The 14229-nt window shown below is 36.2% G+C and overlaps 1 protein-coding gene across 17 annotated transcripts in view; it reads left to right on the top strand.

Annotated features, from left to right (window-relative positions):
- The first annotated feature begins 578 nt into the window (after window positions 1-578).
- The window catches only part of EFR3A (EFR3 homolog A), a 68715-nt gene continuing 55064 nt past the window's right edge, over window positions 579-14229 (top strand). For 3 of the 17 annotated variants that reach the window (XM_048940313.1, XM_048940314.1, XM_048940305.1), the window contains exons 1-3: window positions 602-682; window positions 5662-5711; window positions 11367-11456. In XM_048940313.1, the coding sequence (XP_048796270.1) occupies window positions 11412-11456 (45 nt within the window). In that variant the 5' untranslated portion in view covers window positions 602-682; window positions 5662-5711; window positions 11367-11411. Of the gene's footprint in view, window positions 683-807; window positions 887-5309; window positions 5459-5661; window positions 5712-9593; window positions 9693-11366; window positions 11457-14229 lie in introns of those variants that run through there. The other 14 variants (XM_048940315.1, XM_048940308.1, XM_048940316.1 and 11 more) reach the window with 10 other exon arrangements.

The following is a 14229-nucleotide window of genomic DNA, read 5'->3' as shown; positions in this document are numbered from 1 at the left end:
CTCCCTTGGTTTCCCCCACATATTGTGATAGTTTTTGTCATTCTTCTCAAATCTGCGTACGGCTTGGATACTGCTAAAGAACATGAGGCGTGGGGACATCTCATCTCCCTGTCTGGCATTTTTTGTGGTTATTTTCAATTAGCATGAGTCAGAAACATTGATACTGCTTCTGTAATCGATGAAATGAAGGAAACAAGATTCAACATTAGCTCTTCACCAGCTGTACCATGATGTGATCACTGTACACACACAGAAATCAGTGAAAATCAGAAATCACACACAGAAATCAGCGATTTCACAGGAATCAGTGAACAATGTACATTTTTACATTTTGGTTTAGCTACCAGCTTAGAGTACTTATGCTCACCAACCCAACTCTACAGACTGGCACTTCCTTCATGAACAACAGAATTTAATATTTCTCCTTGCCCGTCTAGAAAACCAGACATCGAATACGTCCGACTTTGAAGCTGGTTTCAAGGAGAACGCATTAAGAACTGGCGCTGCCTTGGATCCACAGCAGCTTCACGTTGACTTCCGTTCCAGTTATTCAGCACGGCCGTGACGCAGCGTGGCCCCATTAGAACTACAGGTCCCGGCGTGCGCTGCGGGCGGGCAGCAGGACGAGAGGGGGGTGGGGAGAAAATGGCGGCCGCTGAACTGAGTCGGAGCGGTGGCTGAGGTGAGCGGGGGGCAGTCGGGAAGCCGTTCTGTTCTTTGTTTCTGTTTTCGCGACCGTCTTTTTCTTTCTCTTTTTTTTTTTTTTCTTTTTTATTTTTATTTTGTTTCTCCTGTTGTCCCGTTTAGGAGCGAGGAGGTCGCGCGGAGCGGGCGCTGAGGGGCTGCGGAGGGGTGAGGGATTGGGGAAAACGAAGAGAAAGGGAAGGTGAGCGAAGAGCCGCGGGACGTCCTCTGAGCGAGTAGAGCTGCTGTCCCTGCAGGGCCCCAGGAGGGCTCTAGCTGAGTGGTGCCTGCCTGGCACTGGAGGGCAGGAGGCCTTCCGTGAGTCTGCCCGCAGCCAGAGCCTTGCTAGCAGTGCTGAGGTCCCCGTTATCAGTTTGCAAGCGCTGGAGGAAGATTGTGGGTTGGAGTTGTTTCCTGGGTGGCTTTCTCCATAGGTACTGGGTGCCTCTCTCCATGGTGGTCCTGGCTGACATGTAAAGCTTTCCTTGTAGAGATCCCTGTCCTTCACAGCTGACAGGAGTTGCATCCAGACAGGGGGAGATTTTATTTTTTGCAGTCACTTTGTCAATGACTCCTTCTCTAGGGAGGGATCCCAGCTGCTTGCCTTCCTAATCTGGATAGCATTCCTTCCTGGTGAGCAGTTCAGGCAGGTTGGTAACAACAGATGTGTGGAGTCCTCTGCACAGGAGAGACACTGATCTGTTGGGAACCACCTCCCCTGTGAGGTCAGGCTGAGAGCTGGGGCTGTTATGCAGGGGAAGAGAATGCTCTGGGGATACCAGATAGCAGCCTTTCAGTATCCAAAGGGGGGTTGTAATAAGGAAGAGGTCAGACTCTCTGTTAGGGACTGTTGTAGAACAGGTTGCCCAGAGATGTGATGAATATCTTGTCCCTGCAGATATTCAAGGTTAGGCTAGGTGAGTCTCTGAGCAACCTGATCTAGCTGTAGCTGCCCCTGTTCATTGCAGGAAAGTTGGACTAGATGACCTTTAAAGGTGTCTTCCAACTCAGACAATTATATGAATTGTATGAAATGCCTTTAACACAGCAGTATCTCAGTGTGGATGCCCCATCTTCAATACCACATTGGATGGGCCCTGGGCAGCCTGATCTGGTGGGTGGCAACCCTGCCCAGAGCAGGGTTGAAACTGGTTGAAACTTGGAGGTCCCTTCCAACCCAAACTTTTCTATGATAAACTTTAATTGAACACAATGAGACTGTCCAATAGGACTATACAGGAGCATTCTTAAATAGCTTCACGCTTTACTTTAAAGTTCTTGTATGCTTTGGTGTTGTGTGCATTTTTCTGCCAGCACTGTCTGGTAGATGACGTGCACTTTTGTGGGCAGTCATTACCGGGTGAATTTACCAGACTGCAGCGCTTGCCAGTAAGTGCACTGCATGGAGCCATGCTTAAGATAATTGAGGCGCAGGTTCACAAATCCTGTTACTGAGAACTAATTATATTACCATTTCTTCCTTTAAGCTTAATGTGGTTAGGGAGGTATCCCATAGTACTTTGAGCTGAGATATTAGGAATAAAAAAGCGTGGGTTGGATTGTGGTATCTCCATGCTCTGTTGGAGAATTTGTAGAAAAGTCCCATATCAAAAAGAGTTTTAACTCCCATATCTAAATCAAGTTAGCCAGTTCGTGTTTGTAAAGCCACATCAGATGTTCTATGATTCTGTGTTTGCTCTGTGAATTGAGTAGGTAGTATAAAACCAGAGGAATGTCCAAGGCTTTGACAAGGCATGTGTGGCCTGCTTTCTGAATCTTTTATAATATACACAAAATAATTTGAAATGTATTCTTGAGTAACTTCAGTATTAAGCCATCTTGCCAGAAAAGTCAGTGTGTCAATGCTCGTAATAATAATAATAATAATAATGATGCATTTCCAGTTCAGGAAAAAGCTAACAAAAATGGTTGTATAGTTTCAGTTTAATATTTGTTTGAAGGTGATTGCTTTAAGTCTGGCATCATCTTGAGGAAACGTGGGCAGTTAATGAGGAACATTATCTTCTATCTGCTTCTGAAGCAAACTTATGCTGGAGAAAAGAATTGACAGTTTTTGTATGCAATGTATGTGGAAGGAGGCATTGGCATGTCCAGACTCATCAATTTAACTTCGGCTATTATGAAAGTGAACTGCACTTTTAATTATGATATCTAAACTGTAAGCAGTATGGGTTAAAGACAGTGTCTGTTGATATCAGTGGTTTTTAATTGTCTAGCCTAATTCTGTAACAAAGGAATACTTGTAAAATCACTGTGTAATTTTTAAACAACTTTGAAGGTTTTTCTTTATATGTAAAAACAAAATCATGTGTTCTTTACATGAAATAGAGGAGAAGTATTTATTAGATGGGTTTTTAACTCACTGCTGGCTGTGTATGTACAGAGGCATAGGAGTGGTGCTTTCAGTTTTGAGACTGAAATGGATATTGGGTTAAACTGGCCTTTGAGAAAGAATAGAAATATCCATTTTAAGCTGTGTTTTATTCTGAAAACTGCATTTTGGAGCCAAACTGTTGATATTTAAGAGTAAGCATGGGACTTCTTAATCTTGTGTCTCTTTGGCAAATTACCTATTAACAAAACTGTTTTGATCAGTTTTTCAGGTAGAAAATATGAGTGGGGAAAAAAGCAATGTCAGAACTTAATGCATAGTGCATTATAGCATTTTCAGCTCGTGCCTGCTCACCAGCCCAGACCATCTGACTGCGAGAGAAGCTTGAACCTGTGCTTTCCTTTGTCTTAATTTGCAGGAATGGATGGGTGCCCAGTTTACAATCTCATTTTGAATCCTCAAATTAAGTTAATTATTTATAGTGTTACATAATGGAGTTACATAATGGTGTAGTTACAGAAAGAAAATACAACACCATAATATACTAATTTCTTCAGCTGAAGCTCAGGTATATACAGTTTTACTGATCTGACTGTATTGGACCGAGATAATAATTCTGCTGCTAATACTTTTTTCTTTTCCCATCATCCAGCACTTGTGCATATAATCTTATTTTTTTTTTTTTTAAAGACAATCCTTATGAAATCAGATTTGGTCCAAAGCTCTGAATACTTTTTTTTCCTCACTGAATAGAGTCATGTACTCTTAAATTACTGAGATAATCTGACATAGTGGAATATGGGCCATGAGATCTTCCCATTTTAGATGTCTACAATGGTTTCTTTTTTTCTTTTAAAGCTGAACAAGAGAAATATGTCTGTACTTCTGTTTGGCGTTTAGTGCCATTTATGGAATCTTGGGTTATAAAGAAATAGTTTCAACTTCTAAACTATCCTTTAGTTTTGCATCCTGGGTTATCTGAAGTAAAGACAGAAGATGCACACTTGAGAGAGTGATCAGAAACAATAAATACAACAAAGCATGTTTTTATTCCTATGTTAGTGCTTCTGGAATCTGATGAATCAGTGCATTTCTTCACCCTTGCCAAGTTGTTTTTAAAAAGTTATAAATGAAACTGAAAGTTCTTGTTAAGAAAGGTGACCCTAACCTGTCGCACAAACGTTGATCTGCTTTTTAAGTGTAGATTCAGAAAAGTTGTAGTTCAGTTATAATTGTGTTTAGATTTACTATTATCATTAGGAAAACAGCTTCTAGTCTTTTTTTTTTTTTTTTTTTTTTTTTTTTTTTTTTTTTTTTTTCAGATGTCACTCCTAAACTAAATTATGACTGTTTTATCACAGTTGGCTTTATCTTTTTTTCAGTTGTTGAGTTGTTGTTCATCAAATACTGGACTTTTTTTCCCTTAATGCTTAGAATTTATTCCAGTGGCAAACAGCAAAGCAGAGTCATCATGAGAAGCTTCTTATTTTAGCTAGTGCTGTTCTATTGCATTTTTTTCAGGAGATACCAGCATCTGTGGAAAAAAATTTGCCCTAGGCCTAATCTGCCTGTGATTCAACACTGTATTTAGGAAGCTATGGGCTGTGTTTTGTATGTATAAGTTGTAGCTTCATTTTGAATTTTTGGTCCTGTTACAAATCATAATGTAATTAAAAATCCAGTTAACTATTTTAAAGTGAAACCAAAAATGTTCTATTTGAACAACTGCCTTAAAAATAAATTTCCTCATATCAAATTATGCTACTTCTGACTCTTGCTTTGGTGCCATTTAAACGTACTTCTGACCAAATTGAATGTTCGTTCTCACCTTATTAGTACTTGGAAAAATAATCTGTGTTTTATATATACATACATAACAATTATTAGTTGAATGTTGCTTTTTTTCATTTGTTATTTTTGAAAGGAGCAACACAGCATTTATCTGAGATTTTTTCTATTTGTGAAGAACTGTATTTGCAGGGCTCTTTGCATTTAGCTGTTACTAAAATCCACGTGTGGTGATTTAATATAGAAAAATGCCAAATAATTTGCACTTCAGTATTTAAACAGTAGGTTAGGCTATATTTATTCCAAAATAGGTTGTTTGAAGTCTGATTTAGTGGCATGAAAATGTCTAATTGTGTCAAAAGTATATTAAGCATCTTCTGTTTATAATTGTTTGCTCTCTCATCTAGAATCTATTTTCTTAACACTGAGAGAAAAATGTTACAGAAAATCCACATGAATATTTAGCATCGTTTTCTTTGTGTAGAACAGAAACCTTTCACATCCCCTGTGCTGTGATTTACATTTGAAGTGGAAGTACCTTGTATGGATGTTCACCATTCAGCACCATAAGCAGTGGCAGTGAGGAAGATCATCTCAATGAATTAAAAGAAGACATTTAATCAGACATCCAATGTAAGAACAGGCTGATGGAATTTCAAGAATAGGAAAACTATTCTGGTCAGATAGAGTGAATGTCTGGGTTTCTGTGGTAACGGTCTGTGTGGTGTTGGAGCTAAAGAATGTTACTTCTCTCATTCTTCGTAAGTTTCTATGTATATTTGGATGTAAATTGTCCAAAATCATTGTTTTGAATTACATTTTTGTTCTCTTTGTAGCTTATGCCTCTCAAAATAGAAGACAGATTACTGATTAACAATGCCTGCTAGTAAGTATTGTTACTTTAAATACTTGAAGATAATGTTTAGAGGTTTTTGTGGATATGTGTATTTTCTTTGGGAACTAAAAATTGTAACAAAATTTAAAGTGGAGGGGCGTCAACAAATGATACTTGCTGTTATTTTTAAAGTATTTAAGATCTTGATATTTTGTGGTCTCTGTAGATCTCAGCATGTATTTTCAAGAGATGCTCACAGTTTAACATTGAGCTTAATGATTTAAAATGTATTGAGTGCACTTTAATTATATGCTTGTAATGAGTTCAGCAAGTGTTTCATTTCACAGGGAATCATTTGAGGACTGTTTTTGGGGGGTGACCTTATATTTGTTATAAGCTGTGATTAGTGGTTGTTTAGAAATACTTCAAAGTAATTGCAGTGATCCATGGTCACATCTATGAATGTCTGATCTGAAAGTATCTGTAAGTAATGGTAATGTTTTGATACATAGTACTGATAGAGCCATTGTCGTGTAAAATACTTCACTGTAAGTATTTTGAGTTATTTTGGTTTTGTGGTAAGTAGTTGAAATTCTGCCTGTACATATTTGTGAGCTGATGTAACAAAATAGTGGCAAATATGTATATTCAGACTGTGCTGTGGTCTAACTTTTGAAATACCATGAACTGATGCTGCCTTTTAATTGTAGTTTTGATACTAATTTTTGCTGGAAGGTGTTTTGCTGTATCTGTTTGTTTTGTTTGCTTTAATAATTAAGCTGGTAAATTATAAGGCTTTTTTTTTTTTTTTTTTTTTTTTTTTTTTTTTTAACCTACACGAGGGGCATTATTAACATTACTTACCCTGATGCACATAGATAACTGCAGAGTCTGGTAGAACTTGAATGAGATCAAAACAAGTTTTCTGTAGTGAGATGTTCAGAACTACACAGCCATTTATTTCTGTTTACATTAGACTCTTCTTTGTTGAATGAATTAGAAAAGAAGTTACTTTAACATTCATGCGTATTATGAGATGACAGTACTTTATTAATATTTTCCTTGCAAAATTGTGGCAGTAAAGAGAGATTGGATTCTAATGGAAGCAAGCATTATTTTTTTGATAGAGGTACCTTTCACCAATGTGCAGCCTCCAAGACTTCAGCTTTCTGAATGTGTAAGGGACCACTTTGTCCACTGATTTAGGTTTCTAAATATTCCTCCAATTTATTTCCAGAGCATACTGAGGTAAAATAGGTTTCTACTGTAGAGAGTTAACTTAGAAATTTAGTTTTCAGATCATTGTGACAGCTTTTCCAGTATTGTCCTGCTTGTTTGCATGAGTTTGTATCGGTGACTTATAGCATTTTTTCTACCCTTTTATTCAGTGTAGTTAAGGAATGTGAATGTGTGGAAGTGGTGGTATGGAAAGTCAGGAGCTAGTTTTGGTCTCTGGGCAATGTTAAATCTTTTGGGGGACTTTAACTTTTGCTAGAGATACTTGAAAAAGTCATTCTGAAGTTATGGTAAATTCTACTTCCCCCAGTATTAACTGTTAATCTTTAGATGTAGAATTGCTGGCTGTGACTAGCAGTGTCATGGCCTTTGTATTGATGCACAGTTTGTAGTGCTGTAGTGTGATGAAATTGCTGCAATGGTGATAAAAAAAAAAATTGCCCAATTTTTTTTTTTTTTTTTTTTTTTTTTTTTTTGTAGCTCTAACTTTATATCCTTTTCTGCAAATAGCGTGGGCATTAATGATACAAACTTGTTGCCTCCATCCCAAGTTGAAATGCAAGTTATGAAATATGAGAAAGTAAATAAGATTTTTTACAGGTATTATAGTGCAGTAAGAGCAAGTTGATTTGAACAATTTTGTTAGCTGATTTAGCTTGGATTAAAATGTCAATTAGCTCTTTTGTTTAAAAATGGAGTATGAATAGCTTACTGCTTTCTCCCACCAAGTCTATCTGAATAAATAGTCTTTTCAGTCACCAAATGTGTGGCCTCAATTTCCTGGCTCAATAACTTATGCAGATAACTTCATTTAATGTGGTATGGAACAAAGCTGTTTCTGGTATTTTTGACTGCCTTTGAAATGAAAGGATGTGAGTCCTTCTGTTAAGGAAAAAAGCATAGCTACATCTTCTGTGAAAACATTTAATTAAGAATTGTGGTTTTGGGCATTATGTTCCAAATATTCACACTTAATCAGATGCTTCAAGCAACAGTTTGCTAGCTAACGAGGTTTCTTTTAGATAACTTAGTCTTGTTTTCTGTAACATACTTAAATTATTCTCTGTTAATAGTATATGTTATGTTATACTGATTCTGGCTCATAATTAGCAGATCATTTTATGACTGCTTTACTGACATGCAAATTCAGAGAGCAAACAAGAAGAAATAACAATATGATCTTGTATTCTGCCATTGTATTAATAATACTGAAAAGTTTATTAATGCAAACATCCCCTACACTATTTGCCATCGAAAGAGATGAGTTGATTTTAGAGTTATGTATTAGTTATTAGTTATTGTGCAGTCATCCTTTTGGTAATTTCAGAACACTTCTCAGAATATACTGAGTAAGACATTCCGTGTTGCTTCACCTTCAGCTGTGTAAAATTTTGTTTCCTCCACTATCAGAATACCTTATGGCTTTTTACTGTCATCTTCGTAGAGATAGCTAGTGCATAATTGAGGTGCATTGCAGAGATTAAGGAAGTCACCAGTACAGGAGTGTAAGGTAGAACAATTTAATGGAGCAATTGTCTTTTTCCTTTTTTTTTTTTTTAATAAAGGTTATAATAAAAAGCTGTATAACCTTTATTTAAAAAAAAAAAGGAAATTCTCTTTTTAAATACACTTGAATACTTAAAATACATGTAAATTCTTTACTCATATTAATCTTTTGAACTTATTTTAAGAGGCTTTAACTGTTTTCATTTTGAGTTTTTTTGCTCCACGACTTAGGAGAATTTAGTTCTCTGACAGTTCTAGGTTTAGTCTGTATTAACTACATGACTAATGAGAAGGAAAGGTTTATTTCTCTATGAAATAAAGTTCTAAAATACCCTTATGGTGGTTGAAGATGTATTCCTACTTCTGTCTATAAATATTTCATAGGATAATGCATTATTGGTTTGTTTGTTTGTTTTTTGCTTTTATAGCAAAAAATTACATTGTAGTTCTAAGCAATAACATTCTTCAATCTTTACATGTTTCTTGTGTACCCTTGACACTTCAGAATCCCAAATGGGACCTTCCACTTAATGAAATGTTTTTTTCTTATTGTTTTAATTAATTTTGTAGCAGTATAGTTTCTGTTTGTTTTCCAGAAGTATTGTTGACTACACAGAATAGTGTTAAAATAGTTACATTATGACTCTCTAAAACAAGGGTGTCCAACCTTTTGGCTTGCCTAGGTTGTTTGTTTAGTGAGTAGAAATTGTCTTGGACCTTACATACATGTGTAGTTCCAGAAGTTATATCTCTATTTCCATAGAAATGATAACAGATGGAAAAAGCACGATAACACTACTTGATAAAGCAAATTCTCAACTACAAAACACTGGTTTTCAATGTGGTCACCACCATTAGCTGTGCATTTTCACCAGCTCTGAACCAAAGCCTGCATGCTGTATTCATAACCATCTGTACCAGCAAAGGTGACCCGCTGTCACCACAGCTAAAATGTACCACCCACCACCTCCCTGTGCACGTATTCACTGTTTGGTCTCCAGTAACGTTCAGCAGGCATTGGTGAATGTCACTGGGTGCAGTCTTTTCTGCATGGCATTCAGTGACACGCCTTTGTTTCATATGCACTTCCATGTCAGATGCGATTTTGTCAGACTGCCCCTCTGCTGCCATCTGTAATATGGCATCAAAATATAATGGAATACTGGTGAGAAGGTTTAATCTCTTCTGCAGTACCGCCAACATCCACCTCTGATGTTATGGGCCAGCATAATAAAACAGGAGGCATTACTTTTGGAGCAGCCCTCACAAAAAATACCGTGTTGTTAATCTGTAAGTAACAAAACATTTAATCTTACATATTTTTCTTAAAACACTAACAAAAAAAAAAAAATATATATATATATATATATATATATATATATATATATATATATATATATATATATATATATATATAGAAAGAGGAACAAAAACGTAGAACTAGTGGGATGTTGGACCTTGTTTTTGTGAGACTAACGTCTGGTTCGATGGCAGTGGCTGCAATTCTTAGTGAGCTCTCAGACTGCTCGTCTGAGGTATTTGCTGACATCTTACTCTTCTTGTCCATCAGCTTTGTAAACAATTGTTCAAAATGTGTGTACTCCCAAAACACCATGATATGATTAAGGTGTGATTGCTAAGCAAAGGATATTTTTATAAAATACAGATTATGAAAGTCCAGTTAAGAGACATGAACAGATTTTTGAGTTGAATGTCTGATTGCAACTCTATGCATTCCATGTGAAAATTTTCAAGTCATTTGTTTGTATCAACCAAGAATGGTCTCAAAACTTAAATCAATTTATTTATTTATTTTTGTAGTCTTGGAGCCCCAAGCTATGGGTTTAGGTTGGATATAAGGAAAAAGTATCTTACAGTAAGAGTGGTGAGGCCCTGGAACAGGTTGCCCAAGCAGGTTATGGATGCCCCATCTGTGGAGTCGTTCAGGCTGGGGGGGCTCTGTGCAACCTGATCTGGCTGTAGGTATCCCTGTTCATTGCAGGGGAGTTGGACCAGATGGCTTTTAAGGATCCCTTCCAACTCCGAGGAAATAGTTATTCTGTGGTTGATCTTGATCCTTTGAGATCCCTTCCAACCCTTCCAATTCTCTGATTCTGTTTTCAAATTCCTTTATCAAAACAGAAAGCACAGCTATGTATTCTTTGTTCAGAGCCCTGCGTTTAGGCAGTGTATCAACATGCATACAACATTAGCCATCACTTGAGCTGGCACTGCACAGCACTGCTGTCCCTGTGCCCTGCTGTCAGTCAGCAGTGTTAATAGCACACTGATGCCTTGCCTTGATTTTTAGATCGTTTTCTTTCCTACACTGAAAATAAAACTAATCTCAGTGTACCTTTTCATTAAGAAAGGAAAATCTGGTAACTTAAAACAAGAAAAAATGTAGTTTGTAGCTGTTTTCATTCACTTATGATATCATATGTGATTTTGTGAGCTATTAGGGTGGCTGCATTCATTTTTATTAATGAATCTACATGAGTTTAAGATCTCTTAATTTTGAGTATATGTTCATTTTGTTGGTTTCTGTTGACTGTTAATTCATGTTCAATGTGTCATCCTTTACCCACTTGGAGAACTGTATGCTCCATAGAAAGAGAAAACCATTTGTGCCAACACTTTGCAGATAATATCTAGTGACATCGTTTCTCCCTTTATGGCCTTCCATTAATTTTAGAACTTTCTTCAATGGAGCCAAGAAATGAACATGTTTTCTCCAATACATTGCTTATCAAAAGCTAGAGAGTATATTTCCTCAGTTGTCAGTTTTGTGTATGCAGTCTGGGTTTATTACTGTTAAACCATCAAGTGGTTTAGAGCAGAACTTGATTCTGTGCAGATTAAAGTGTTTATGTGTTTTTAAACTACGCATATTAAATGTTAAAATGTAGCCTAATAGGGTTTTTTCCGGTTTTATTAAAATATTGCTGTCATTATTATTTACAGAAATTGCTTTGCAAGTGGTTTTTCTATGAGTCGATTAACCTTCATATGCAGCATTATTTGATATTGATTTCTCAATCATGGGACGAAAGGGTAAGAAGTCTCGTGCTGTTTATGCATGCAAGTGTCCTATTTTTTTATGCATGACAAAGAAAGATTGATTTGGGGAGGGGTTAAGCTTACCAGTATGTGATTAAATGCATGCATCTGTGGAAAGACCAGAGTAAACTGCTTCTAAAAATGTTTTGGCCTGCCCTTTATATGGCCTATGAGCTATTTTTCCTGTCTCTGCTATGTCACAAGGATCCCCAATGGTTCTGAGAAAGTCAGATAACTAATGAATTCCTGATGACAGAAGTTAACTGTGTACATAAATCTTGGCTTTCAAGGAATGCTGTTACATTTCTAGAAAATGACATCATTCAAGATTAATTCATACAGCAGTTAGACAGGAGTGAGTAGAAAGCTGGGGGTAAGTAGGTGAATGAGACTTCACCTCATCTAGTAAGTTGTAGATTTTGGCTGATGATTGTATCCAAAGGGGAACAGCTCTGAATTTTGGTATTTGAAGGTGCTGAACAATCAAAGTTCTGCTTAATTCCATATTTTGTGTTTATGCCTGTGAAGTATCTTAGCAAATTCTGTTTTTTCATAGTTGATGTATTCAAGGAAACAACTGATGACAATAGTACCCCTGCTGACTGAAAGTTTACAAACCTTTTGATACCAGTGTAGAGGTTGGCATGCGATTTTCCAACAGCTGTATGTTATAATTTTTTATATTTCAAAATCTAAAGCAGTTACAGAACTATTGTCTAACAAAAATGTATTTACGAATCTTAAGACTACTAAGACGTCTTGAAATTAGGGAATTCTCAGATCGTCTACAAATAAAATATAAAAAGCAATTTAATTAAATCTATTATTGAAATACTTGGCTTTTTTTTCTTTAAATATGTATTTGTCTAGAATGAATATTGAAGTATTCTGATGTGCCTGCTCTTAGTTCTCAAGAAGAATGTTTCGTGGATGTTCAACTGCTGACCCTTTGATGATTTACATGTGCCATGTGAAACGAGCATTACTGAAGTGCTCCTGTTTTGAATTTAAGAACTTTGGCTTTTTTAAAGTACTGAATTCTTCTAAACTAAATTAATGATGGTAAAAATTAATGAGTAAAAGGTAATCTTCCCCAATTATTGGGGTTTGAATATATCTTTATAAAAGATAAAGATTTGATTTCAAATACATTTTTTGTCTCTTTTTAAATTCAATGACTTAAAAATAAAATTATATCAGAATTATAAAGAAGAAAAATTAGGAGAAACGTTGTCTGAACACAGTGGAAAGCTTCCTCTATCAGTTATTTTAAATGTAGTAAATACTGTTAAGTATTTGAGTTGTGAAAAGTCTAGTGATTTTTTTCCCCACAATTAGGTTTTTTAATTTAGCACTAGAGCACTTTCATCTCCATGCTTGCAGGGTAAGAGTTCCCAGCAGTTTCAGTTCTGAGCATTTTGCAAAAATGACAAAGCAGGTGGGAATGTATCAGCACGGGTCAGATCAGTTCCAGACCATTTTTCTGCTTGTCTTGTCCTAACTATAAAAAGAAGTAGCTTACCCAAATAATAGAAAAAAAAAAAGATATGAAAAAGTCTTAAGTCTTCTGGACAGGGCCTTCAAGATGTATGTTCTACCATTGCTTTTGCTGTTCTGATAATCATTCAGACTCTAGTAGCAGCTGCACTATTTATTCTGGTTATTATGGAACATATGGATTGAAGCTGGTACGCTTCATAGAACTAATGGAGAAGATAAAATATCCTTGTGATTGTTAATAATTCAAATTAAACCAGAAGGTTTTCTTTAATGTAATTTCTATCCTTCACGTGTGAATTAACAACTGTTAATGTTGGAAAGTTGTTACATGAGCTTCTATTTGCTTGATTTAGCACTAAGCTGATTTTTAGTGGGGGTAGAATGAACTATAATCGGACTGTCTTCAGGGAAGAAGTTGTGTACAGTGTAATATACAGGCAGATCTGGAGATCTATTCTTAATAATTTATGAAGAGACTTAAAATTTTCTAGCACAAATAATTCTAGTATTCTGTAAATACAGTCATATAATCAAATCGGAGTATTAGTTTTTGTTAATGCTTCCTGAGAACATTGAATAGGTAGAGGTAGACTCTCTAGGGCTGAAAATCAGTTCAACTGAGACAAGAGGTTGTACTTAATCTTGTGTGTCTTCTGTGACTGTCTTTCAAGTAATATTGCAGTATTTTGTTTAGCATTTGATTTTTTTCAGTAAACTCAATGCAATATAAATGTTTTGCTGCTTAAGAGGAGGAGATGTCTTAGCACGTTTTGGACTCTGTGTGCCTCAGAACTATTGCAGCATTGAGTTTTCTCAATGTGGGTGACATGGTATATTCTTACGCTGCTGTCTATGCTTTTTATGTACAGTGAGAGAAAATACATAATTTCTGTAATATGTTATTTAGATACTGATATGAAGAAAGTTCTATTTTAATAAGGAAGTGTTTGTCAAATTTCTGTATAGGTACTGAAGTTTACAGCTGAGCGTACTTAAATGAGAGTAAATCTATGAGGATGTGCAATGGGCAGAGAAGCAGGAAAAGTCTAAAACTTGAAAGTAGAAGTGGGAGTGGGAAAAGGACTGGGAAGGGTGACATAGGGAATATTCCTGTTGGCTGTCTGTTTGGCTACCTGGAGCTGGGAGTAGGAAAAAAAAGTGTGACCAGCTTAAGCATCTTGGCAGGGCTTTTTAGTCTGGACTTAGGTATCAGCCATGAGCACTTGTTAAGGTGTTTAGCCAGGTATACAGATAAATATTTTTACCT

Source organism: Lagopus muta, chromosome 3 (assembly GCF_023343835.1).
Source record: "Lagopus muta isolate bLagMut1 chromosome 3, bLagMut1 primary, whole genome shotgun sequence".
NCBI lineage: Eukaryota > Metazoa > Chordata > Aves > Galliformes > Phasianidae > Lagopus > Lagopus muta.
Note: the sequence above shows the minus strand (reverse complement) of the source record. Positions and strands in the feature narration are given on the sequence as shown.